At 43.2% G+C, this 26917-nt stretch overlaps 1 protein-coding gene across 5 annotated transcripts in view; it reads right to left on the reverse strand.

Annotated features, from left to right (window-relative positions):
• Positions 1-26917, reverse strand: part of DPP6 (dipeptidyl peptidase like 6) — a 790271-nt gene that overhangs the window by 632407 nt on the left and 130947 nt on the right. Inside the window, exon 1 of one of the 5 annotated variants that reach the window (XM_075125993.1) lies at positions 13223-13346. The exons of the other annotated variants lie outside the window; for them this stretch is intronic. Coding sequence (XP_074982094.1) covers positions 13223-13297 — 75 coding nt within the window. The 5' untranslated portion in view covers positions 13298-13346. Of the gene's footprint in view, positions 1-13222; positions 13347-26917 lie in introns of those variants that run through there. 5 annotated transcript variants of the gene reach the window in all.

A 26917-nucleotide genomic window follows, 5' to 3' on the forward strand; every position in this document is an offset into this window, starting at 1 on the left:
ATATCTCACATTCTTCATATGTTGTACTCAAGAAGTAGCAGTTAAATTAACTGATGAAGTCATCTCAGTCTCTTATGGCTCATGTTATATAGAAAGGTCAGATTAGATGATTGTAATGGTCCCTTTTGGCCTTAGAATCTGTTACTCTTTCCAGGTTGCAAACTAGGGAAACATTAGAATAATTTGGTTATTTGATGTCAAAGTTACAGAGTCTCAGATCATTGTTAGATCAGTAACTTAAAAATTATTATAAAATACTAATAATACCTATGTGCATTACTTTCTTGTCCATCAGTGACAGACTGCAATATTTGTGAAACTCAGGAAAAGACTGAAATCCATTTCTTTAACCAACAAAGATTCCTCTGAACTCCTAAGAAATCTGGTAGAGGGGGAGGAGGCGGTAAGTAAATTTAATTAACAATTGTGTCTAAACCCTTATTGCACTCATCAACAAATACAAGGAAATGTCTTCAGGACATATTGGATCCCAGCCCTTATAACCAACCATCTCCTGCTTGCAGATTTTTAAGTAGTCTTCAGAACCTAATGCAGGCCATCTCCCTTTGGAAAGACATACACCAGCTAGATGGGCATCAGAGCTGGCAGATCATGTGCTTTGGCTGGCAGGCTCCTGTTTTCAGCTACTCTCTGGAGATACTCTAGGTGGTGGCTCTTTGCTTATAGGCAGGATCCCTATGATTAGTTAGTTCTCCGGGACTCTAAGCACAGCGATCCAGGTAAGAGGATTCTAACCATGGAGACTTATCTTAGAGCAGAGTCTTTTAACCCATCTATGGCTAAGGACTGGGAGCTACAATAAGGGTGACAATGGGAAGTACTCTATCTCTTCCATGCCATAGCTGCCTGCAAGGGAGGAACAGTAGGCCAGACAGAGCCGCCAGCCAGGAAGCTACAAGCAAGGGCAGGATGACAGCGCTCAGGAAGCAATGAGCAACAAAAGCTGGGCACTTAGCTAGAGATCCACAGCCCAGCTAGGGCATTCCCAGTGTTGGGGAAAGCAACCAGAATCCTTTCCTGGCTGAGAGTGAGCAGCAGCACTAAGGGTTATCAACACAACCACAGCCCTCCACCCACTCCAGGACTAGGAGACACCAAGGGCAGGGCCTCAAGGAACCACCAGAGTTTTCCTAGACATCATGCCTGTGAGATACAGGAGCCAGCCAGGAACACAGCAATTCCTGTGTTCCTAAAGCTAGTTCTATGAGACAGACTTGTCAGTCAGAACCAGGACATTATTTGCATAAATGGTAGCCAAAGTAAAGTATGTTCATCAATATGCAAATCAGAGCATGGTTCATTAGCACAAAATGTTCAGTTTTCTGAACATTCAGACACAACAGGTGTCAGGAATCATGGAGGAGTGTAATCAGAGGGATCTCCAGTCTGCCTGGCCAGATTATAGGGGTGAGAGTAGGGGTAGCAAACATGCTTCTCATATTTTGAAAACAGTCTAGGTTTCTACAATTTTGTTTGGACTTGGTTTGCCCTACGCTCACTGGCTGTTTGCTCCAGTCCTATCCCTTCTTCCCATCCTCCTTACTAAGTGTCTTCACCTCAACCTACCTCCACACCTGCCCCTCTTACTCTGTTCTCCCCTGCCCTGTCCTCACTCCCTTTCCCTTCCCTTTTTCTTTCCATTTAGCTGGTCACCTCCTCACTAACCCACCCAATAAATAAATAACTTTAAAAAATTGTGGAACTAACATGCTGTTTGCTACCATTACTGGTGATTGCTTGACTTGTGTTATACCCTTCCACTTCTCTGTGTCCATCTTGTCTACTCGGCCTGTAAATTCTTCAGGGCAGGAACCATCTACTACTCTGTTAGTACAGTGTAACACAATGGGGCCCCACTCTTCGTTGGCCCTTAGACACTACTTATTTAACAGGTTTATTACGTTAGTGTTGACTTACTGAAGATAAGGGGAAATGCTGAAACATACAAGGGCCTCCTAAATTCCCATTCACTCTTTCACCTGAGGGGTAATTAGCAGAAGCAATACCATCTAACAACTACACTCTAAGAAAAGTGAGGCCTGGTGTGGATAAGAAGTGATGGATTTTGAGGGACTGGCCCCATAGCTTCTAATTTTTTTAATACATTCCTATTTTTACACCTTAAAATAAAAAAACTAATTAAATCACAAAAATCTGTTTACTCTGTTTCTCCACTGACAACACATATCAAACCACAAATCTAGGATACAACTGTGTGCAACTGACTTAAGTGAGATGTTGCTATACACAGAGCAGTAAATGATTTTGGAGTAGTGAATCACCTTGTTTGCCCTTACATTCTCATCTGTGGGTGGTGTGGCCATTAGTCTCCATCAGTGTTGCCTGTCCTTCTCTATAGAGAAGTCTTTATTTTTAGAATTCCAGAGCACAGAACTGACCCTCCATCTCCCAATGTGTTTGCCAGCTCCTTCCCCCACACTTTTCTTCCCAGATGGTAGACAATAAATGGCTTCTGTCTGAGTGGGAGGGAGAATTCAGAACCTGGAGCTGATCCCATGCTCGTCAGTAATGCCTTGATTGAGGGATGACTGGGAAATACCTGCTCTTTGGTCTTCTCTCAGCAATTGGAGTTAATTCTCCCATAAATATCTAAGGCCAGGCTGGAAAAGGAGAAATTATTAGGAACAGTTTTATATAAATGAGGCAAATTTTCTAGAGGAGACCTGTTCCTTTACCACCCCAGGTCCAAAAGGGGTATTTAAGCGGCTTCTTCAGTGGAGGTGAGCAAGCAAGAGAAGAGGTCTGAACTCAGCCCTTTAGCCATTGCTTCCTAGATTTCCTGGGGAATTCTTCCAGGCTCAGTTCATTGGATGAGTCTTCCTTGGAGATGACCTGTGTAGAAGAGTTTCTTGTCCCAGTTCATCAGGGGCACGGATTCAAGGGTGTGTAAGAGCTGGACCAAGAATACATGATTAAATCTTCTCCTCTTTTAAACTGAGGCTGGGGGTTTTCAAAGGAGCCTAAGGCAGTTAAATGTTCAAATCTCATCTGCAGGCTTCTTTGAAAACCTAAGTGCAGTAACATTGTGAGGCAATTCCTGAAAGAGAGGCCTCTTACATTACAATATATCTTGCCAAGTCTGGCAATGCTTCCTTGTTTCCCTTTGTTGTCTGCAGGGATGTGACTTGCTGGCAGAGGAAGATTTAATCAGTGTCTGAGACAAGTCCTGTGGGGAGTCCAGCAGGCTTGGTGTGCTGTAAGGAAACTTGTCTCACTATGGCTGTTGGTAATTCATACTCTTCTCTCTTAATCTGCTGCAGTTAGTCAGATGTGGTGCAATGGAGACAGACCTAAAAGCAGTGATGTGCAAAAAGCAATTAAGTCTGGAGTTATGGGTCACCTCAAATAAGACTCCTAAGTGTATAAAACTGCACTGGAAACCAGTACTCGAGAGTCTGGGGAACAGCCTGTGATGGGATGTGCATACCCTGCACTGGGCAAGATAAGGTTAACTCCACATTATGGGCATCCTGCCCTTCAGACTGTGCTGGGCATGCTCCAACTGCTACCACAGTATAAAAGGGAGCAGCCCAGCTCATTCTAGGCTGATGGCTGAGAAGAGAGCATGCTTGGTGGAGGTTCCAGGCCAGGAGCTGCTACAGCTGTGGGCTGCAGGAGCCTGAGTACCCAGAGACCAGACTGGTGACCTGCTACCCTGAGCGAGCAGCCGAGAACCGGAGTTCCAGGGAGTTAACCCCACCAGTGAGCCCGGAGGTCCTGACAGCATAGCAGCTGCTACCTCAGGAACCGTGGTAGAAAGTGGCCCAGGGAGGAAAGGGGAGTGGTATCTATCACTCTAGCAAGGTCAGCATGTTGTAATAGGATTCTCTGCTGACTAGGCCCTGGGATGGGCCCCGATGGAGAGGGAGGGCCCAGGTCCCCCACCACGGCCTGCTTCCCTGACTCTGGCCACTAGGCCACACAGCCCTGGCCCTAGGGGCAGTCATATTGACTCCAGCTGATAGGCCATGCTGTTTTCAGCCAAAGGACAGTCTGGTAGGCTGTAACCCCAGAGGGATCGCACTCTGCCCCAAAGGAGGACAGGGCGTGCATACCCTGCAACAGAGCCCCTAATTCTACTTCTTAGCAAAAGAAAAATTGCTTATGGAGTTTTAGCTAGAGGTCTGACTGAAACTAGGCAAATGGTCTATGGAAAATGGTAACCAAGCTGGGTTATTAAGCCTTTGAAATATAGCTATTTACCATCAATAAATGGTCTTTGTATCCTTAATAGTCCATCTGCTTGAGGAAAGCAGTGAAAACACATCTTACTGTACATGTAGGTAACTGGAGAAAATGGTTTTGGAAAGTGAGGGCAGCAGCCTAGATTGGGGCAATTGAGGAGTGGACTTGATGATAGAAATCTCTGGATCTGAGCTGGTATTGGTCTCTGGATAGCAAACAATGCTGACAGACTGATCAGAAGGGTCAAAGACAGAAGATATTTTGTCTCTGTAGCTAAGATGAGAATGCCTTCTCTTGTTTAGCTTGTGAAATGTACATCTAGATATATTAAGCAAACAATTTATTTTGTTAATTCCATTTTCTCCCTGTTTTTAATAAATCTTGTTTTAAGATAACTGTTGCATGGGTAATTTCACAAACATCCCCAAACAGAACAGGGTACTCCTGTATTCTCCAAGGAGTGATGCTGAAGGATAAAAAGAAAAGGAGTACTTGTGGCACCTTAGAGACTAACCAATTTATTTGAGCATGAGCTTTCGTGAGCTACAGCTCACTTCATCGGATGCATACCGTGGAAACTGCAGCAGACATTATATACACACAGAGATCATGAAACATGAGATCATGAGAAAACCTGGATTTGTGCTGGAAATGGCCCAACTTGATGATCACTTTAGATAAGCTATTACCAGCAGGACAGTGGGGTGGGAGGAGGTATTGTTTCATGATCTCTGTGTATATAATGTCTGCTGCAGTTTCCACGGTATGCATCCAATGAAGTGAGCTGTAGCTCACGAAAGCTCATGCTCAAATAAATTGGTTAGTCTCTAAGGTGCCACAAGTACTCCTTTTCTTTTTGCAAATACAGACTAACACGGCTGTTACTCTGAAACCTGAAGGATAAAAAGTTTCTGGAACCCACAACCACCACTTAGAGAGCATGGGCAGACATATTTGCTTCCAAAGAGCTGTGTTGCCATCAGGCTGTGGTGAGCAAACACAATGGCGAGAAGCCAAAGGATGAAGGGGAGGGCAGGAGTCAGAGTGGGTGGGTGCCAGCAGACCCTCAGCATAACAGGTTCTTGGAAGGCTTCCAGCTGAAAATACTGCAGAGACAGCTTCACTCATGTAGTTTCATTTCTTCTGGTGCACACTGGGGCTCAAAGCCAGAAGTGCAAAATGAGAAAAGGAAAAATGTATATCTATCTCTACCTGATCATTTCAGAGCTTTGCAAAAGGTTGAGTTTCTGTTTAGTTTGCTAAGCTGCTGAGGGATTGAAGGATGAACAGGAGAGAAGTGGTGGTCATTGAACCACTGTGTTCTTGCAAGGCAGATGTAACAGAAGACCTAATGGGTCTGATTTTCCAATAAAGCCAACAACCTGATCGCCCTTTGTGCATGCAAACTACTTGTGAGCTATCACCAGCCATGGGTTTAGCATGTGAAAACTCTATCCCCACTGATAAAAAGTGTAGGCAAAGATTTGTGTGAAGGTAAAGTTGCATGTACAAAAATAGAGGCCACTTTTGAAAGCCACATCCAACAGATTTTTCATTTCTAGTTTCTATGGTGAGATGGCAAAAGTTTTGGGAAATGTATTGGTGCTACTTCCTGTCAGTCCCAGAATGATGTGCGGGGAACATAGAAGGCATAACCCTGTGATTTTTTTTTTCCAGTATATTAAATTTAGCAAGACTATAGAACTCCTCAGTCACAAATCTATTTAAAAGCAATATTCTGTCTGAAGTACATCTGAATTGTAACAGTCACATTTTGAACATATTTATAGTCATGTCTTCACAGGGCTTTCAAGGAGAAATTATGTACCCTAAAAATTTAAACAGTTTAATAACCCCAGTCATCAACAGAAAACGTGCAAACTTGAACTTTACATATCAAAGGGCCAGGCGTGGTCCAATACATTTTAAATGAAAGCATTTTAATCTGCCAAGACCTGTGAGCAGAGTGCTACTTCTCCTGCACCAGTTGATGATTTCCTATTATAGTTTGTGGACTGTAGCCCCTTGTTCATGTTTAGGGATTTGTGATATCAATAACTTTTACAGGAAAAATAGCCCCTGCAACACTTGGATCTGCCACATAAATGAAAACAAAACTGGGCCTGAATCCTGCATGTGGGTGACAGTTGCCCCCATGGCACATCCCACTGAAGCCAACAGAGTGCCATGTGGTCTACCCAGGTGCAAGAGCCTGCAGACTCTGGGTTCTAATTATTTTATTTTTAAAATAAACTACAATCTGGGCCAAAGTTTTCAAGTGGTTTCAACTCAGCACCCAGTTCTATACAGTTGGTATCCAGCTATCAGGAAGCCATGGGGGAAGACAGGTCACCAAAGCAGAGCCAGAGACTCTCCAAGGAGGATGGCCTTGCCTGCTAGCATATCCCTCAAGATCTGCAGCGTTTGGCAGCTGCATTGGGGCCCAGCCTGTGAAGGGGGGCAAAATGCATTACCAAAATGTAAAAATTTTGCAAAAACTGCATGGTTTGCTGAGTGGAATTCTCTTTGCATTTGGGAACCCTGGGTTCTACTTAAATTGTAAGCTCTTTGGGACTATCTTTGTATTCTGTGTTTGTACAGCACCTAGCACAGTTAGGTCCTGGTCCATGATTGGGGATCCTAAGAACTACTCAATATCAATACTATAAATGTTAACTTAAGCCAGTGGAAGAATTTCTGTATTATTTATTTACAGGGAAATATCACTTTATGCCTTCCTGTGCTTTCTGAATTCAGCCATTGGTATGCCATGCATCTGGAACAATGTGTTATAACCTGGAATTAATGACAACTTATTCGATTTATCTCTTTCATAACATCTGCTGCAATTAAACTTTTAAAAGTCTACTGGAGATTTATTACCTTGTTGTAATATCATATGTTCATGCTGGAGAAAAACTTTAAATATTATTTTACACTATAAACTGGAGCGTTTTTCCCCTGGGGTCTTGTGTACGTGTGTTTTCTCCATACTTTTCCTGCCAGTTTTACTAAGTTGTTGTTTATTATTTGTATTGTAGTAGCACCTAGAGGACCCAGCCCCACTGAGACAAGTACCATATGAACACACAAAAGAAAGGCAGCAGATTTGCCAATTCCAAATTTTCAAAAGTAACATAAATAAATCAAAAAAATAAAACTTGTCTCCCCGCCACCCCCACCCCAAAATCATGAGATTGGCTTTAAAACCATAATTTAAATTTAAAAAAACCCACTTATACTTTAGAATTCTTTTTATTTGCTTTCAGGCTTTTGAACCTTTCAGGTTGCAAGCTTTTTGCCACAGTTGGTGTGGGGGGCTGGGAACTTCCTTTAAAAGAAATAATTAAATCTGAGATTCTCACATGACTCCAGGAGCAGGGACTGGCAATGCTGAGACAGTCCATATCCTGCAGAGAACATAACAGCCATACTGGGTCAGACCAAAGGTACATCTAGCCCAGTGTCCTGTCTTCTGACAGTGGCCAATGCCAGGGGCTTCAGAGGGAATGAACAGACCAGGTCATCATCAAGTGACCCATCCTGTCACCCATTCCCAGCTTCTGACAATCTGAGTTAAGATAAGATTCAACCTCATAGGAGGGAGGGAGCGCAAGGCAATGACAAGACAATTAAGATTTGACAAACAATGATGATCTAAGTTTCAAATACATTTGTGTTTATGCAAATATGTTCCCCACGGACAGTGGTGGATAAACACACCATGCCCAGGAGCCCTGGTCAATTTGGAGGCCCCCACAGGAGCGCTAGAACCTGTGTGAAAGTGGGGGGACACTGTTGCTGGAACTGTGGCCCTGCCCCTTGCTCCTCCTCTTCCCCTCAAGGGCCTACCCTCTGGCCAGGATGGAAGCCGGAGTCAGGCCATGGTAAGAGCTGCCCAGGGAGCCTGAGCCACTGTGGGGAGCTTGACCTTCCAACTGCCCTGATTGGGAGAATGTCCCACATCCCTGCCCCCCGAGGCATGCTACCCCGGGCAAGTGGAGGGTCCGGGGCTCCCCACAGCGGTCTGGGCTCCCTGGGTGGCTCTTACCATGGCCCGACTCCCACTTAGTCTGGCCAGGGGGTGGGGCCTTAGGGGGAAGAGGAGGAGCAGGAGGGGGAGCCCCATGGTGAGGGGGATGTGGGAGGCTCAAATGTTCTTTGTGCCCAGAACCCCAATAAATCTTAATCAGGCTCTGCCCACAGGCCATTCTCCCCCACATACTCAAACCTGAATTTGTACATTTGGCCAATGTTAAAGTTCAGAGTTTAAGGCCAGAAGGGACCATTAGATCATCCTGTCTGCCCTCCTGTGTATCACAGGCCACCAGCACCCGCACACTACAGCCAACGACTGAAATGAGACCAAAGTATTACAGCCCACAGGAGGGGGCTAAACTATCACATGCCACAGACAGAGTATAGAAGGCACTGAAGTGCACCAGTGCTCAAGGCCCCTGCAGTGGCAGGGAACTGATTAAGTGAGATATATCCAGACAATCCTGGCAAGTGACCCGCACCCACATGCTGCAGAGGAAAGCAAAACCTCCCCAAGTCACTGCCAATCTGACATGCAAGGTCTGTGCAAGAGTCAACAAAACTTTATGGTCAGTGACATCAAAGGCTATTAACAGAAAAGTTGACCTTGTCCATCATTGGGGACGTGATCCAAAGCCCCCTGAAATCAACAGAAAGACACCCACAACCAAATTAGTGCAGTCTTCTTACTAAAAACCAGACTGAGAAAATCTAAGGTCCAGATTGCACCAAAGTTACCTCATCTCTTTCTCAATAATCTTATGCAAAAAGGGATAATTGTGGAGATCACCAACATCAAGAGATGGATAGACAGTGGAAGATGTTGAATATTGTTAAAATTACAAGCTTTAACTTTAAACTTTAAATTCTAAGGGGTTTGTGGTCCTTCTTACAGCCTAGGGGGAGCATGCGATCTATCCTCAGCACTCAGTCTGCAAAAGAGGCAGTCTGGGGAAACATAGGTTGAGTTGTGCTTTTCTGCCTTAGGTAGCAGCCTCCTATGTCTCTCCCTGTATTTGATCGCTGTGCAGTAGATTTCTGAATTCTAAGAAATAAAGTAGTGTTACATTGCAACCCTTCAGGAAGAATATTTATATTTCATTTCTAACTCTCTAGATTTATGCCATGAACATGACAGACAGATTTGCAGCCAATCTTCATGAATTAGTTTCCACCCAAGAAATAAGATTAAGGGCCTAGTTCTGTGCTGCCTGGCAACTTAAGTCATTTATGTAGAAAACTGCATGGAACTTGGCAGGACGAGCACAGTTTGCAGGAGGGAAGAGATTGGAGAGGCACCAGGAAGTCAGTCCATTTGCCCATGGCTGGCATCTCTGTAAATAGTTCTCTTAATGAAGAGCCAGTTTAGTTCAAGAAACATGGAGTCCCCTTATGTTATTACCTAGCATGCAGTACATGAAACGATATGCACTTGTGCAAAGTGAATATAAATCACAACCACTCTGATGTGGCAGCGTACCTGGATATTAGTGACTGCCTAAGGCACAAAGCAGTGAAGAGCTAAGCTTGAAATGTTTGCAAAGTGATCAGAGTAATGTATTAAATGCCAACATTATCTAACTGTACTAGATCAACATTTTGTTACTAATGAACAAAATTAACTATTCATACAAACATTTAATATTTGAAATTTTATTAATTCATTTTCCATATATTGATTTTCTCTCATCTGGAAAAGGCAGTATGGTTCAGCTGGCAACACTTTCCTCTTTTGGCTGGATAATTGTGGGTCCAAGTCCCACACAAGGATTTGGGATTGTACCTAAATGCAGTGCTATTCTAAGGACAGTCTACTATTGAAAGATATAGGTAATACAAGACTTCAGGTCAGATGTCATACCAAGATCCGGATCCCACAGTCATGTCTTTAGTGGCAATCTTGGTTGCAATTAAAAAAAAACAAAAAAAATGAATAGATAACTGCAATATTCTAAAGCTATATTCCATCAGATTCTATTATACAAAGCTGTGTGACTTACCGATGAGCACAACTGTGCTTCTTGCCCACAGTGTCTAGATGTTGATGTAGTAGGAACTGCAACCAACTATCATAGTTAGGTATAACCAAGTGCCTGCATACATTTATCCATGACTAACTTTTGTACACAAATATTCTATGTGCATGTAAAAGTCCACTATATCCATGAATACATGCTAACTGCATTAAGTAACTGGCCATGAAAATGTCTGATTTGCACATGCACATGGGGTATTTGTGCTCACACATGTATCTGTGCAAGCACACACTCCTAATTTTAACAGTCTCACCCGTCACTTATTCCTATATCAGACAACATGATTAAATATGTAGGGGGAGGTTTGCAAAAGAAAGTTGGAAATGTGACTCCATTGGCTTCCCCATGATTTCCAGAGCCAAGATGCCCTCATTTTTGTTTGCCCCAGCCTATTACACAAATCTTTTCTGCCATTGCTCCCCTCCATCTATCTGCCACCAGACTAATTTCTGTCTCTTTGCACAATCTAGGCCCTGCTAGTGGGAGGACCTTCTCTGCATCCCCTGTTCTTATGCACAGCCTTCCTGTATCCCTCCCGCTCACTGCTTTTTTCCATGGATGTAACAAGCTCCCTCAAAAAAAATCCAGTCACCCCACCATCACCTTATTCTCCTTAAACCCTCTTATACCATGCTGCTGCCAGTCTAGGGCAGCTGGGGAGCTATACTATGAATACAGCTAGCCAATGTGATTGGTCATATTATTGTTACATCATCTTCCCCACCCCTTATTCATTTGTCTGTTTCATCCACCTGTGGCATCTTGTCTTCAGTCAAGATTGTAAACTCTTTGGGGCTAGGGCTGTGTCTTGCTGTGCCTGTAACACAGTGGAGCCGTGGTCCCAGCCTGGAGCACCTAGGAGCTAATGGAATATAAATAATATTAATAGTTGCCTAAACCATCTATTTTCAAATCTCAGCAGAAAGCATTATTCTTCTCTTGCCTGCAGCTCTTAATTTGTCTCTGCCTCTGCCATTACTTACAATTTAATGCTCTGGCTGTTATTTAACTCTGCAAAGCGTGCAGTTTATATGAGAGATGGGATACAAATTCAACTTGGTTATGGTGTTACCGTAAAGAACTAAATAAGAAAAAGCCCTGAGATTAATTTTGATCTGTTTTCAAATCATAACAGGAAAAACAGTTTAAAAATCAGGGAAAATACATTTCTCTTGGTAGGAGTCAAAATAAAACAAACCAAACATGTTTCCAACCCACTTACTAGCTGCTGTTAGTCAAGGGCTTGGAAGATTAAAAGCGCCTGGAAGTGCTGAAATGTGATCCAAGTGCTATTCATGCCCAGTATGGAAGAGTGCCTTCCCCCTACACTGTCTCCTACCTGAAAATTATGGCTCAGGCTTCTAAAAAAGCTTTTCTGTAGGTATTTTAGGTGATCAGAGCTGCAGGTGACAAATATAACCTCAGAAGTACCCTGTGGTTTAGCAGCCTTCCGAGCTCCCACCTAAGAGCATCAGCGAGCAGCAGGTGTGCGTTGGAGAGGTCTTGCCTTTACAATCATCATAATTACCAAGCATTACACCAACATTTGCTGGTGGCAGAAATCGCTCAGGTGTGGGGGGAGGGGGTGAACCCCGGCTGCTTTGCAGTCAAGCAAATAACTTGTCCATTTAAAACCGTCCCAACTCCAATCTACCGGCTGCGAATGACACTGCCGCCTGGGGGAGCCTCTCCAAGCGGGCCCCGAGCTGTGGCTTTCTCAGCCAGCAGCGGGGCAAAGAATGGGGGAGTGTAACGACCCTGCAGCGTGCACGGGAGGCTCAACTCCTCCAGGGGGCGCCCTGGACTGGGCTGCAGTTTCACGCACCGCGCGGGAGGGGGGAGCACATAGCAGCGTGCTCTGCCCTTCCGACTTAAAGACACAGAGCCTGACCCCCCAAAGCCGCCTGTCTTAACGGGTCCGCGTGCCTGAGCGCCTGCCTCCTCCCCCCCCCCCCCCCGGGTGCAAAGGAGCCGCTCGGACAGTGACTTAGGACACGCTGGAGATGGCAGCGCGATGCAGCCTGTTGAGGGCTTGGATGGCCCTTGGGCACAGCTCCCCGGCTGCGGGGCTGGTGTCAGAGACCCGGGAAAATAAGATCAGTTGCTGATTTATGGTGCAGGACGGCGCGACGGGCCACGCAAAGTGCACGTGGGCAAGGAAGCAGCAGAACTCTCAGAAGCCATCCACGTCTCACCCGGGCTCTAAGAAAAGGCTGTGCATTAAATCCCAATCTGATGCCTTTTGGGGGATTCCCTGGTCTCTCTCTTCGCGGGATTTCCCCCCACCACACACACCCCAATTTTGATCCCGCTGCTCCCTTTTTTTAGGACACACACAGCATGCCACGGGGAAATGCTGAGCTGGAGACTTCACAAATGCACAAACGCTGGGGCTGCTGTTTTGAATGGAGTAATTCACCTCGCACCATTCACCACCTCTCTATACATCACCCTCAGCTTTAAGCTGACTCTCCTTTTTCATGCCGCGGGAGGAGGGGGAAAGAATGCAATTTGCATTGTAATTTGTGGCTCGCTGAAACAATGAAACTGCATCCTGGAGATTCATGTATTCTTCCATTTTATGATTCTAGCTGAGCTGCTCCTGGCTCCTGTATTTAAGACAGAATCAAGTTCGCATAATGCTCACCCGCTAGCAAAGTTCCCTTCCCAGGCACACCATAGCACAATGGAGCTACCTGCTACTAATCAGCGAAACAAAGCAAGGATACCGAGCTCACAGAAAAGTTTCTCCCTACACAATGCACTAAAGGAGGCTCCCTCCGTCTGCACAGCCTGGATCAAAAAGCAGCAACTGCACAAAACACGCACCCTCTGTTGAGCTCTTGGTTCAGGTACACTTGAGAGGTCAGTGAACAGGGAGGTTTGTGATTGCAGGGAGCATTGGATGGAAGGACACCTACCAGCTTGCTGACGGCTGTGGCTGCTGTGGAGAAGGAGGTGGTCACCTTCTCGTGAGCCGAAATCATCACGGACATTGTGGCAAAGCAGGAGAGAGAGAGAGAGAGATCCCCTTCCCAGTTAGATCAACAGTCCCTCTCTTCCATGCCCTCCTCCCCAGCCAAAGAGTCCGCTCTTCCCTCCTCTGGTCGTCAGGAAATCAAACCCAGGGAAGACAGCATCTTGCCATCCCCCTGCTCAGAGACTGATGGATCCTCAAAATGAAATCTCCGTTCCTCCCCATTCAGGAAAACCGTCCTCTTTTCACTCGGTGATCTCGTGTGTTGAAGCGGGCAGCGCTGGTCCAATTTTCCAGAGTCACACCAAGGCAAATCTGAACCCTTCACCCCAACTTGGAGCTGCAAAAGCTCCTAGGGTGTGTTTTCTTCTCTTCTTCCCACGCCCAGCTGTCTTCCACCAGCCCAGTGTGGTTTACTGTTTGGGTGCGATAAGGCACGAATAATATTTATGCGGTTGCCTCGCCTGTCCTAAGTTATATCAGCTCTCAGGAAGAGAGAGCCCCTGTGGCTCCGCAGAATATACCATTTTATTTATGTTGCACTTACCTACCTGAATATTGAACTCCGTATTTAAATCAGACAACAAATCAATGCTACGTGAGGGAGGGGAAGAAAGACAGCAGGAAGTCTTCAGCTTTCCTCCCAAAACACAGTAGTAGGAAGGACGAGAAAAAAATTGCTGATGAAAGTGGAATAAGAGCATCCTAGCAAACTGCATGCCAAACTTATCTCTGGAAAATAATCACTTTCCAATCCTATTGTTCCTAGTGTGCATTAAAATAAACGTGCGCAAAAAGAAGGGAGGGAATTAAGTAGACAATATTCGATTGAGCTTGAATTTGTCTAGAAGATTTGGAATTAAAAAAGTTTCTTTGAACTGAGTCCCCCACTCTGAACAAAGTTATTTATTGGAATGTGCAATACATTAACAATGCCTAATTATCTGAAGGTTAGGTTGCAAGAATGAGCGTCTCAGACTTATCAAGGAAACACAGATGAGCTTTAAAGAGCCACATAATGTATCTGATGGCATTTTCCATTTATTTTTATGATTTTCTCCCCAGATTGGATTGAAATTCACATAAACACTGTACAATGAGATAATGGTTTAGCTGTTACAAAGCCACAGAAATCACCATGCAAATGCAATAGATTCATGGGACAGATCCTTCAGTCACCCTTGACTACAATGGGAGTTTTGACTCAATGAGCTCTACAGGATCAGGTCCATTTCATCTGTGTGTTTAATAATGTAAATAAAACAAATTGAAAGCATCATCACTTGTCAATAGTGATTGTCTAAAGCAATATTGTCTTGCTGACCTTTATTTGCCTCTGCTGTTGGTGACGCTTGCACATCGGCCTGTCTCTCTAAAGCTGTTCTTGTCTTTAATGCCTTTTTGTACTTCCCCAAAGCACTACAAAATTAGAAAAAACAAAAACCACATTTTCTCTCTGACACTTCCCAAGGCACAAACCCACTACAGACACCTTGTCCTACAAGAATGTAATGTCTCTAAAACAGATCACCCAAAAAAGGTGAACTGATATTAAAGACACATTTTTAGTACAGTTAGTGCAATAAAAAGAAAGCCTTCACACTTTCTAAAAATGAATGCTGCTAAAGACAGAACAGAGCTGGGAATATTCAGTTTGTCTAGTTATGCCTAGATAAGGCTGATCAAGGCTAACCAAATCAGACCAAACCAAAATCAAGCTTTGCTTGTTTGTGAAATGCTCTGTGCTACTACAGCACATCCTGGGTGGCTATTGCATCACACTGAAAAATTATACAGTGGACTCAATTCTGAAGTCCTTATTCAGAGCCTAACTATACTTGCAATCTACCTTACTCCTTGAGTGGTCCCTGAAACCTGTGAAACTGATCCCAGAATAAAGGTACTGTATTATTCAGCAGGTGAATGCCTGACCCCATTGTAATCAAGAGCAATTTTGCCATTGACTTCAATGGAGCCAGGATTTCATTCTCCACCAGGTAAGGGTTATAAAATTAGGTCTCCAATCTTTTTTTCAGGCAAACAGATATTCAAGTAAATGAGAGTTTTCGACTGAGTAAAGATGGCAGGATTGGACTCTAATGCAACCACATACAGGGCCTGAACCTGCACTGTTGAGAGTTTTTGCATGGACCTTAAGTGGGAGCAGGGTAGATCACTGAGACACAGAGGCCCACTGGTGGTTCATTACTCTGTATCAGCAACTCTTGCCAGGTCTGGCAAACTCACTACACCTAACTTGTCACCATCATGGTGTTCAGCCAAGAAGACTCTTGAAATATATCAAATGAAAACCAATGACACTAGGGTTACTAATATCTTTGTGAAACATTTGAATTAACACTGTATAAGGAATTATGGATACTTACTGATATCATGCTTTAAAAGTCTGAAACCAGACACAGGGAGAAACAGGTTCTCCTCCAGACATGAAGGAGCAGTTATCTTCCTAAAAAGAAAGGAGTACTTATGGCCACAAGTCCTCCTTTTCTTTTTGCAGATACAGACTAAACAGGGCTGCTACTCTGAAGCCAGTTATCTCCCTGCCTCTAATGTAAATTAAGCATTAGAAAACCAAACACAAAGGAAGCTGTATTTGCATATAAGTCAACAGGAAAAGTCAGGTTGACCTGGGGGGAAGTGGGGAGGAGAGACAATGTGAAATTAGCCTTGGATGACACTGGAAACTAAAACCAGAATGGGAGTTGTCTAGCCTCACGGGCCATAACAATGAGTTTGGAGGAGATTTAAGGAGAAATAAAATGTATGTTGTTTTCCATTTCACCGAGGAACACTCCTGGCAGAGGGGAATGATTCGTGAAAGATCTGGAACCTGGTTTGACTGAAAATCAGCAAACTCTGCAAAAGGACTTAAGAGGGTGAGAAAACTGCTTTAGCCAAAGAGATTGTATAGTAGCTTGCTAAAGTTATGCTTAGTCAGATTATGCTTTTGTTTTATTTGTAATCAACTCTGTTCCCATTACACTTACATCACTCCTCACTGTATTTTCCACTGAATGCATCTGATGAAGTGAGCTGTAGCTCAAATAAATTGGTTAGTCTCTAAGGTGCCACTAGTACTCCTTTTCTTTTATCTCTACCTTTGTTAATAAACTTTTGTTTTATCGTAAGTAGCTCTCAGTGCTTTAATATGAAGCAAAGAATGAACTCTTAGTTTAATCAGACAAGCTGGTGTTTACACTGTCTTTTTGGAGATAGTGAATTTGGTAATTTCTGTGAGTGCCCAGTGATAGGAGCTGGATACGCCTAGGGAATGCTCTTCCAGGAGGCCCAGGAACTAGGGTGCACCAAGTGTTATCTGCAAGGAAAAGTAAAGGCTAACAGACTGGGGTGACAAAGAGCGGTCATCCAGTTTAGCTCCACAAATCTCTCTTTTGCTAAGGCAAAGGGGTAAGAAGGTTGTTCACAGTTCTGGGTGCCCTGAGAAAGTGTCTCAATCATATACATATGCTGCAGTACAGAGTAAAAAAGTTCCTGAGCCTTTTGCAAAGTGTGTAACATGCAAAATCCCAGCAGCAACATATTGTGCGCAAGATAAATCAGTTTTAGAATCTTTAAGGAAACAGATTTAGCCAGGCCTGGTAAGTATCAAGAATGCTCACCCAAAATGAACCCGAACTTTGGAGAATCCCTCATATCTGATAAGTACCCAAAACAGTATTAACAGGACGTTTTTATAGTTATGAATGAATGAGGGCATTTACTGCCCAAATGCGTTAAAAATGTTTTCAATGACCAGGTGTCTGTGGTTCATAACAGGGCACACGTCGTTGAATGAGCACTCAGGGTAACTGGTTTCAGAGTAGCAGCTGTGTTAGTCTGTATCCACAAAAAGAAAAGGAGGATTTGTGGCACCTTAGAGACTAACAAATTTATTTGAACTTAAGCTTTCGTGAGCTACAGCTCACTTCATCGGATGCATTCAGTGGAAAATACAGTGGGGAGATTTATATACACAGAGAACATGAAACAATGGGTGTTACCATACACACTGTAAGGAGAGTGATCACTTAAGATGAGCTATTACCAGCAGGAGAGCGGGGGGGTGGGGGAGGTGGGGGGAAGAGGAAACCTTTTGTAGTGATAGTCAAGGTGGGCCATTTCCACCAGTTGACAAGAACGTCTGAGCAACAGCGGGGCGGGGAAGGGGAATAAACATGGGGAAATAGTTTTACTTTGTGTAATGACCCATCCACTCCCAGTCTTTATTCAAGCCTAAGTTAATTGAATCCAGTTTGCACATTAATTCCAATTCAGCAGTCTCTTGTTGGAGTCTGTTTTTGAAGTTTTTTGTTGAAGAATTGACACTTTTAGGTGTGTAATCGAGTGACCAAAGAGATTGAAGTGTTCTCCAACTGGTTTTTGAATGTTATAATTCTTGACGTCTGATTTGTGTCCATTTATTCTTTTACGTAGAGACTGTCCAGTTTTGCCAATGTACATGGCAGAGGGGCATTGCTGGCACATGACGGCATATATCACATTGATAGATGTGCAGGTGAACAAGCCTCTGATAGTGTGGCTGATGTGATTAGAACCTATGATGGTGTCCCCTGAATAGATATGTGGACACAGTTGGCAACGGGCTTTGTTGCAAGGATAGGTTCCTGTGTTAGTGTGTTTGTTGTGTGGTGTGGTGTGTCGTTGCTGGTAGTATTTGCTTCAGGTTGGGGGGCTGTCTGTAAGCAAGGACTGGCCTGTCTCCCAAGAGCTGTGAGAATGATGGTTCGTCCTTCAGGATAGGTTGTAGATCCTTGATGAAGCATTGGAGAGGTTTTAGTTGGGGGCTGAAGGTGATGGCTAGTGGCGTTCTGTTATTTTCTTTGTTGGCCTGTCCTATAGTAGGTAACTTCTGGGTACTCTTCTGGCTCTGTCAATCTGTTTCTTCACTTCAGCAGGTGGGTATTGTAGTTGTAAGAATGCTTGATAGAGATCTTGTAGGTGTTTGTCTCTGTCTGAGGGGTTGGAGCAAATGCGGTTGTATCGCAGAGCTTGGCTGTAGACAATGGATTGTGTGGTGTGGTCTGGATGAAAGCTAGAGGCATGTAGGTAGGCATAGCGGTCAGTAGGTTTCCGGTATAGGGTGGTGTTTATGTGACCATCGCTTATTAGCACCGTAGTGTCCAGGAAGTGGATCTCTTGTGTGGACTGGTCCAGGCGGAGGTTGATGGTGGGATGGAAATTGCTTACTCAGAGTAAGCACTTTCACAGCCACATTAACTTGTCATGAATAAATTTGTTCAACTTTATGGCACTAGCGAGAGAGTATGTTATATGCTAGATTAGACACACAAACACTGTGGTGATGGGTGTCAAGCTGTCTGGAGTGGCTAAACAGTATGAGGAAGTATAACCTCAGGGAAGGCTTTAAGAAGCAGGGCACAAATCCCAAACTTCTTGTGAGTTCTGTACTTACAGATTTCACCAAGTATCCTCAGGCACTATAACAACCTAACCATGGAGTCACAGACAGCCCCTGTGGGTACTGCGATCTATCCTGGCACCCAAGCAAGCTTTCCTTTGTGAAAGATGGTCCCTTACACTAAAAATCACAATAATATTCCCAATCCCAAAGGACAAGTCACTTACCCCAGGTCAACCGTACCTCAGATCTCACACCAAAGACAACACTGTAGCCAATCCTATAATAAACCATCTAAGATTTATTAACTAAGAAAAGGAAATAAGAGTTATTTACAAGGTTAAAGCAGGTAAACATACACACACAAATGAGTTATAGTCTTAGGTTCCAAAAGGTGATAGAAGCTCCTGTAATATGCAAGCTCTATATGTCCTTTAGGGCTAACCCAGGCTAAGCTGGTTGGGGATCATTTGCTTATGCTTAGAAATCTTGTTCTCCCAAGGACCAAGCAGCAAAGAGACCCTCACTATAAAAAGACAAAAAGTGGGGGAATGTAGTAGGAAGAGAGATCCAGTGGTCATTGGGCGGTTTGCTCGAGCTCTGCGGTGTCGGCTGTCTGCGCAGAGCTGAGGCAGCACACACATGCAGCCGAACATCTAACCACAGAGCCTATGTACCTTGGCATGAGTTAGCACCTGGTCTGCCAGTGTCACAATGGGTTCACAAGAAACATCTAGATAGATTAAACAAGATCTTTTGACAGTGTTTCCCTCTGAGTCTGGGGCTGCTTTCATTGAAGTCTGTGGAAAATTCATATTATAAGCCCTTTATGAGCAGACAAACACCTTATTTGTACGCTTCTGTTGGAATTTCTGTGGTCCCTGCTCATCTTCATTTGCAATTGTTGGTATTTGTTTGATGTTTGGCTTTTATAATGCAAACTTCCCTGGTAGAATTGGTTTAGCCCAATTATAAGACAATACAGATTTTGTTAATTTATTCAGTAATCAATATGTAAGTGTCATGGGCTCAGATTTCCCCTTTATAATGGGCATCAAGAAATGGGGCATGTAAAATCTCCTTCATCACACATTTCATTTTTTTCTGTACATCGTTAAAAATCTTAGATTCATGTACTCTTATGATGGGTATGTACTTTGCCAAGGGACTCTTGTGGCAGCAAAGCATTGCCAGGTAGTCATGGCCTTGTCCTCTATGCCAGCCATGTGAATGATGATGGCATAGGCTTTCCTTCCTACAGTGGCTCTCTGCCACTTAAGGATCCCCTCCACAGGTGAGATCCTCCTGGGCTGGCTATCACCAGGACTCTTGGCTGCAAGGCTTCTTTCTGTTCTTCTTTATACTGCTCACTTTGTCTCTTTCCACAGCCACACACACAGGGCCTGAGTTTAATCTCACACAGATGTGAATCAGGCCCCCAGAATTTTTAATCATACTGTGTAGAAGCTAATGAGATCCCTTTGGTCTGGTTGCCTGGATGAGTCACCAGAATAGCTCTGCATCCCCAAGCAGGGTTCCAAAGCCTGACACCCTGGTGTTATTTGACTTTTATTTTTATATTAGAGTCTGATTCTTGGGAGAATGGACTATTTCATGTTTCAAAATGGTAAAATTCTTCTCTTAGATGAAAATTAGTCATGTGATGAGTTTGGAATCCCAGAGAAACTTCCCTTGAAGATGTTATCACTTGCCTTGGACAAAATGAGAACCAGTATGAAACAGAGGACACACCAGACATTGTTTTTGTACAGCGCCTAGGATTCAGCGGGTCCAGATTCATGACTGGTGCTACTAAGTGTTACCACAGTACAAATAACTGAACTAGCATCTAACTAAGGAGAAGACCACATATCTTGATACCCAACTCACCACTGGAGACGACAAGTTCCTCATCATATTTAGCATCATTCTCAGAAGTATTGTCTAATATGCCAAGATTCTGAGAAATAGGTAGTACCAGTGTGCAATGGTTAATAACACAAGTGTTCTTGCTTTCAGATTCATATGAGAAAATACTTTTAATTCAAGAAAACTTCTGTGTAATTTGAATATTTGGAATATTAGGCTGTATAGATCAATACTAGCTTCTGATAGAAAATGAGAGCCATGCACTAGACAGCAACTTGCTCTGCTGACTAATGAGGGATGAGAACAATGTGTATATTTCTTGTCCAATGTATAGTATACAGGGAATGCTTCCCAATTTAGCTTGATGCTTACATTCTGAGGTGATCAGGGCAGATTTTGCATAAGCAGACTTTCAGAGTAAAATGTAATGGACAAAAGTCTTTAGTGTATTCAGTTACACGCCTCTGAAGTTACATCAGTTATTCAAAGATTGATCAGCTGGTAGCAGTTTAAAGCTATAGCCTGTGGGAATCACACATTTGAATTTGGTGAGAATAAACGAAATGTTTAATGAGTAACATCTTACATACAGGTGATGCTGTAAGATCTTCCTAACTAAATGTTTGTTTCCTTCTCAGTATCCCTTTGAAAAGGGATCCCATTTACCATAGTGAAGTTATTTATCCTTGATGTATACATTTTAGTACTGTAAATACAGTCCTTTCTGATCTGGAAGTGATGACATATTCAAAAGTAAAACACATAACACCATGAAAACATCTGGTAAGTAAAATTCAACATCTGTTCTAGATCATATGCTTTCCACAGCAAAGCAAAAGCAGCTTCTGTTAGGTATCTAATCATTCCATATTGTGTATGCTTAGGTATCTAATCAGCTGCTTTTAATAGGTGTGTAACATTTTACTAGTAGTATTATCAAAATTGTATTAACTTGTCCCTGGGTTGCAATAAGGAGAGAGTGAGCAAGCTCACGTTACTTAATGTTTCTCATGTGCTTGGAAGATGTGAAGTGCTAGGTTTCCTCATGATTAAGGCACCTACAATTTCAATAGAAAGTCCCCAAACCACCAGGTCTATCAGTTGTGCTGGCTGGCATAGACATAAAACAACTTTACAATGTGTAAGGCTAAATTAATCTCCACATAAATGGGCACAATTATTATTATTGGTTCCAACCGTGATCAAGTTTGCATTGTGCTAGGCACTGTGTAGACAAAATAGTAAGGAATACTCCCTCCCTAAGAACTGAGTCTCCTTATACCACAACCACATATGGCCCGATGTCTACATGTATTTTAATCTCTTCACTGATGTGAATTCTTGCAGCAATAATTAATACTAATACAGACCTGCCTAGTAACTCTTTTTATCCCTATAATGCTCAGAGGGAAACTGAGGCATAGAGATTAAGGGCAATATCCTGCTTTGTTCCTAAGTGACTTGCCCTAAAAAACTACAGAAGGTGTCACTATCAGAGCTGGGATTCAAATCTACAATTACCTGCCTCCTAGTCTTATGCTCAGAACACCCTCATGTCTCTGTAGGTCTTCTAGGTCTGGTGCTGTTAACTGGTAGCATTGGAATGTATCTCAGCAATTTACTTGATTTCAGTGAACAAACCTACTTTAGGATTTCTTCCTTTTGTTTGCTACTCTTTATTATAGAAGGCTATGCACCTTAATACACAGAACCAATATTATGAAACCCCTCCTTCGGCATCTCTCAAAATCACTTTCTAATGAACTGACAGATCTGGAACAAAAGATTTAGCACAATATAATAACAGGGTGCTTGATTCAGCCATGAGAACAGAATACCCCTACAGAAGGGTCAAACCTACTGCAACACACAACAGAATCAGTAAACGTAGAAATATTATAACAGTAGGATATGAACAAAGAATTGCTCAGGTATGTGTGTTTTGTTTTTAGTGGCAAACTGAGGCTACTGGAGATAAATACACCGCTTGTTGGGGTACCTCTTTCTCTGTATAAGGCTATGCAGTAGAATCCCATTAATTGGCATGTAGTTTAAATGAGGCCCTTGCTTAACTGGAACACCGACCTGAGAACTGATTTTCAACAAATGGTTTCAAATGATGCTCTGCTCTTGGTAATTCACACAGTGATTACTCATGCACGCCTGGAGTGGTATAGAGTGTGACTTCAGAGGTGCTAAGAGGTAGCTGTACCTTTTACATTACTGACCGTGGTGTTCTGATTAGTTTTCACACTGAATCTCTTCTAACTTATTATGCTGTAGCTAGGCTTCAACACAAGTTACTCTTAGCGCTTGTCTACACTGGAAAATTGACTGGCATAGCTACAATAGAACAATTACACCACTACAGCTCTGCTGGTCACGTGTAGACAAGTTCTTAGGTGGTTATATCGACATTACCAGTGCAGCTTGGACACTACAGCAACCGAAGGGGTTTTTCTGTTGCTGTAGAAAACCCACTCCCTTGAGAGGTAGTAGCTAGATCCACAAGAATCAAGGCTTAGGTCAGCTTAACTCCACCTCTCAGAGGTGTGAATTTTTGACACCCCCGGAGCAACATAACTAGGTCAACCAAAGTTTTAGATGTAGGCCAGGCCTCAGATCGCCAGACAAAGTAAAAGTCCTTGTACCACGTGCTACTTCCACTGCATTGCTGTATTCACCAACTATGGAGGGAAAGACTCCTGACTTACCTATCAACCGTCCCTTGGTTTAGGCCTTGTCTATACTAGAAATGTTAACTGGTAAACTCCCCTTAGCACAGGTGCAGCTTATATTGGCTCAAGAGTGCTTTTGCTGGTATAGCTTACACCACTTACTAGGGTGACCATATTTCCCTATGCTGAATATGGGACACCTGGTAAAATTACTCATATTCAAGCGAGTTCCATGGCAGGCCCAAGTTGCATGCGCTGCTCTCACATTTGGCATCCCTCTCACTTTCCTGTTGAACATTTCAGAAATAAAGAATCATGAAATTGTGGTTTACAGAAAAGCATTGTTAACACTAAATGAATAAATCCTACACAGTTGAGTTTCTTGAATGAGTATGTTTTGTGTGTCCCTCATTCTACATTTTTGCCCCACATTTGGGCTTTAATAAGTTCAGATGTATTTCTCCTGACTGGAAAAAGTAAGTGAATCCATCACTGGCCTAGGAATATTCAGTAGATCTACAGATCATACTGTACTTTCATACTTTTCCTACACAAGATGACTGATTTCAATAATCCTTGGGTCAGTGCTCACAGTTACTTGAAGGGAAACTAAGGCACTGTAAACTAATCACTGCACAAAATGAAACACTTATTAAATGTCTGTATTATATTTCCTATTTTTTTGTATTACATGCAGACATATGAATCTTCAAGAGAGTTTTCAGAAATATTTGTCACTATTTCATTCTCTCCATTCACTGAGACACTTGACTGTTATGAGGCTGACAGATTAATTGTGAATTCTGAAGCCACACCCAGAAGCTGCTATGATATTCCAGGGTGCAGTCCAGACCAGTGAAGTGTTCTATGACCACTTACCCTACAATTTGGGGTGCCTCACAATGCTTGGCGTCTATAGCTCCCAACCTGGGCTCCTCACAAACAGCATACAGGTCACACCCTGAGTGTCTGTGTATAGCCACAGCCCTGGTCCAGCAACTCTGACCCCAGCAGCCTATTAGCACATACCAGCCACACATTGGCTTCCAGGAGCCTTGGTTACTACTCGCAGGGTGACCATAACATACTCCCAGTCCCAGGTTTTCCCCCCAAAATGCGTGTTTTGCACCATCCAGTCCTCTCCTGGACAGTCCAGATATATTAGGTTCATTGTCCCTCTCAGGGGATCAACATACAACAATCTGCTACCTTAAATGAAGATACCCAAACAATGCACAACACGGAATTAATTGTAATTAAAGAATAAAACAAGTCTATTTAACTACAAAGATATAGTGTCTAAGTGAGCACAAGTATAAGGCACTAGGGTAAAAAATGGTTACAAGAGAAACAAAGATAAAATGCTTTCAAACTTAAACTAGACAGATTCAAGGTGAAGTTCTTACCACATGCTTCCAGATACAGGGCTGACCAAATTTCCGATCAGGATCTGCTCCCCAAGTCAATAGACTGTTCTTTTGACTTCTTAGGTAGAAAAGAGAGACGGACAGGGAGAGAACTTGGGGTTTTGCCATGCTCTTCTATAGTTCACTCCCCTTTGAAATGCATTTTCCTGAGGGTTACCCCTTGTTACAGTTCATTCCTGCTGTGAGGCAGAGATAAGGAGTCCTGTTGGGAAAGAGGCTTCATGCTCTTGTTTGCTAACATGAAGATTTGCCTTGTCTCCCTCTTGCTGTTTCAAGGACCTTGTTTACTATCTATATGTAAATTGAGGTAAATGCACATTCCTTTGTTTAAGACCTGCTTGGTATCAGACCAGCCTAATCAAGGCTATGTGGGTTGAACATGTGCCACCATCATCATTCAGGGGGAATTCATAACTTTACATATAATGTTGCTATACATATGTCATCATGATATTATTGACCAGGGAGTTATTAGTTTTCAAACAATACCTTACAAGACATATTTTGTACAAAGATTATTACAATGGTGTGAATATAGGGGTGCATTCCATTACAGCTGCTTCTGTTTGTACTCTTTACAGCTCATTGAGGATATTCCAGTTGACAATTCATACTACAGGTGGATGCACCTGTTTGGGTCACTGCCTGTAGTGACCTTAATCCTGAAGACTTGATGTATGCTTAACTCTAAGCACAAGTAGTCCCACTGTACTCATTTGACACTATTCACATTCTTAACTTTAAGAATGTGAATAAGTCTTTGAAAAAAATCAGGGCCACAAAGTGCAGTCCAATGGATCATACACTGGACTGGGAGCCAGGAGACCTGGATTCCAGTACCAGCTCTGCCACTGATCTGTTTTGTGTCCTTGAGCAAGTCACCGCACTTCTGTGCCTCAGTTTCCTCACCAAAATAATTGCGATAAAGATCCAATTGCTTGGATAAATATAATTATGAATGAAAAATACTATAATAGAAAAGTACTATCATTATGAAATTATTTCCTTGGCTAAAACCTGATAAATATAAATGGTGACCTCCAGGATCTTCATTTTTCCGTACTGGCACCCTCAGACCCAAACTGACCTCCGCATACAAGAAACTCATAATTTTTAAACTGTTAGACTGATGACCTATGGTGATAAAAAAATACTTAGGAATGTGCTGTTTCGAACCTGTAACTAGCATCCTATAAGAAAGGACTATCCCAAGACTAATGCAATAAGATACCTGAACAATTGAAATCCACTAAAAGTCTACTGACCTCTTCTGGAAAGGCCAAAATTCAGATGTACGTTCCTTCCCCAAGACTGTGCAGCTTATTATGAATGAGGGTATGAAGTTTTGAGATTCTAGCTCAATGAAAACATAGAAAGGAATGGTCAGTCACCCCTCTACAGCATCTGTATTTTATTACATAAAGACGCGGCCACAGTTACCCGGCGAACTGCACCTTATACCCCTTTCCGACCCTTTCAAGTGCACCCCTTCAGGGACAGACCTGGCTTCCTGCACCTCGCCCTGGGAGAATCACATGATCCAACCACTCTAGGACTGGGTCTCTGGGCTTCAGCCCTCATTTCCTACTTATGTTAATACAACAGGCCCAACTGTGTTTGGCACCTGTCAGCCCTTTCCTTCCAAGAACCTATGACCAGTGATTTTGATTAAAGCGACTCAAAGATTGTGTCTTCCAGATGAAGCTGCATGTATTCCTTCCCCCATAGGTACAAAGCACATGGAGCAAAGGGTAAAAACAAAAAAAGGCATATATGCATGGGTCTGTCTTATGCCTTAATCTTTCCTTGCCAGCTTTTGTAAGTGCCCCTCAGCCCATCTCTAGCTGAGAGAAACAGACTGTCCTTCTCACAGCAGGCTCTGTCTCTGTGCGTTTCCTTGCCAGCCTGTCAGGCCTCACTGACACCCTGGGCAGCCTCTCTAGGTATGTCTGCACAGCAGATGGGAGCATGCTTCCCAGCAGGAGCAGACAGACACATGCTAGCTCTGCTGGAGCTACAGTGCTAAAAATAGCAGTGTGACTGCAGCGGCACAGATGATAGCTTGAGCTACCCACCCAAGCCCAAACCTGCTTAATCCCCTGGGTACGTATTTGGGTGGCTAGCCTGAGCCACTCACTACTTGTGCTGCTGCGGCCACACTGTTATTTTTAATGCACTACCTTGAACAGAGCTAGAGTGGGTCTGTCTGCCCATACTGGGAAGTACACTTCCAGCTGCTGTGTAGATATGTCCTCTTAGCTCAC

This window comes from Caretta caretta, chromosome 2 (genome assembly GCF_965140235.1).
Source record: "Caretta caretta isolate rCarCar2 chromosome 2, rCarCar1.hap1, whole genome shotgun sequence".
NCBI lineage: Eukaryota > Metazoa > Chordata > Testudines > Cheloniidae > Caretta > Caretta caretta.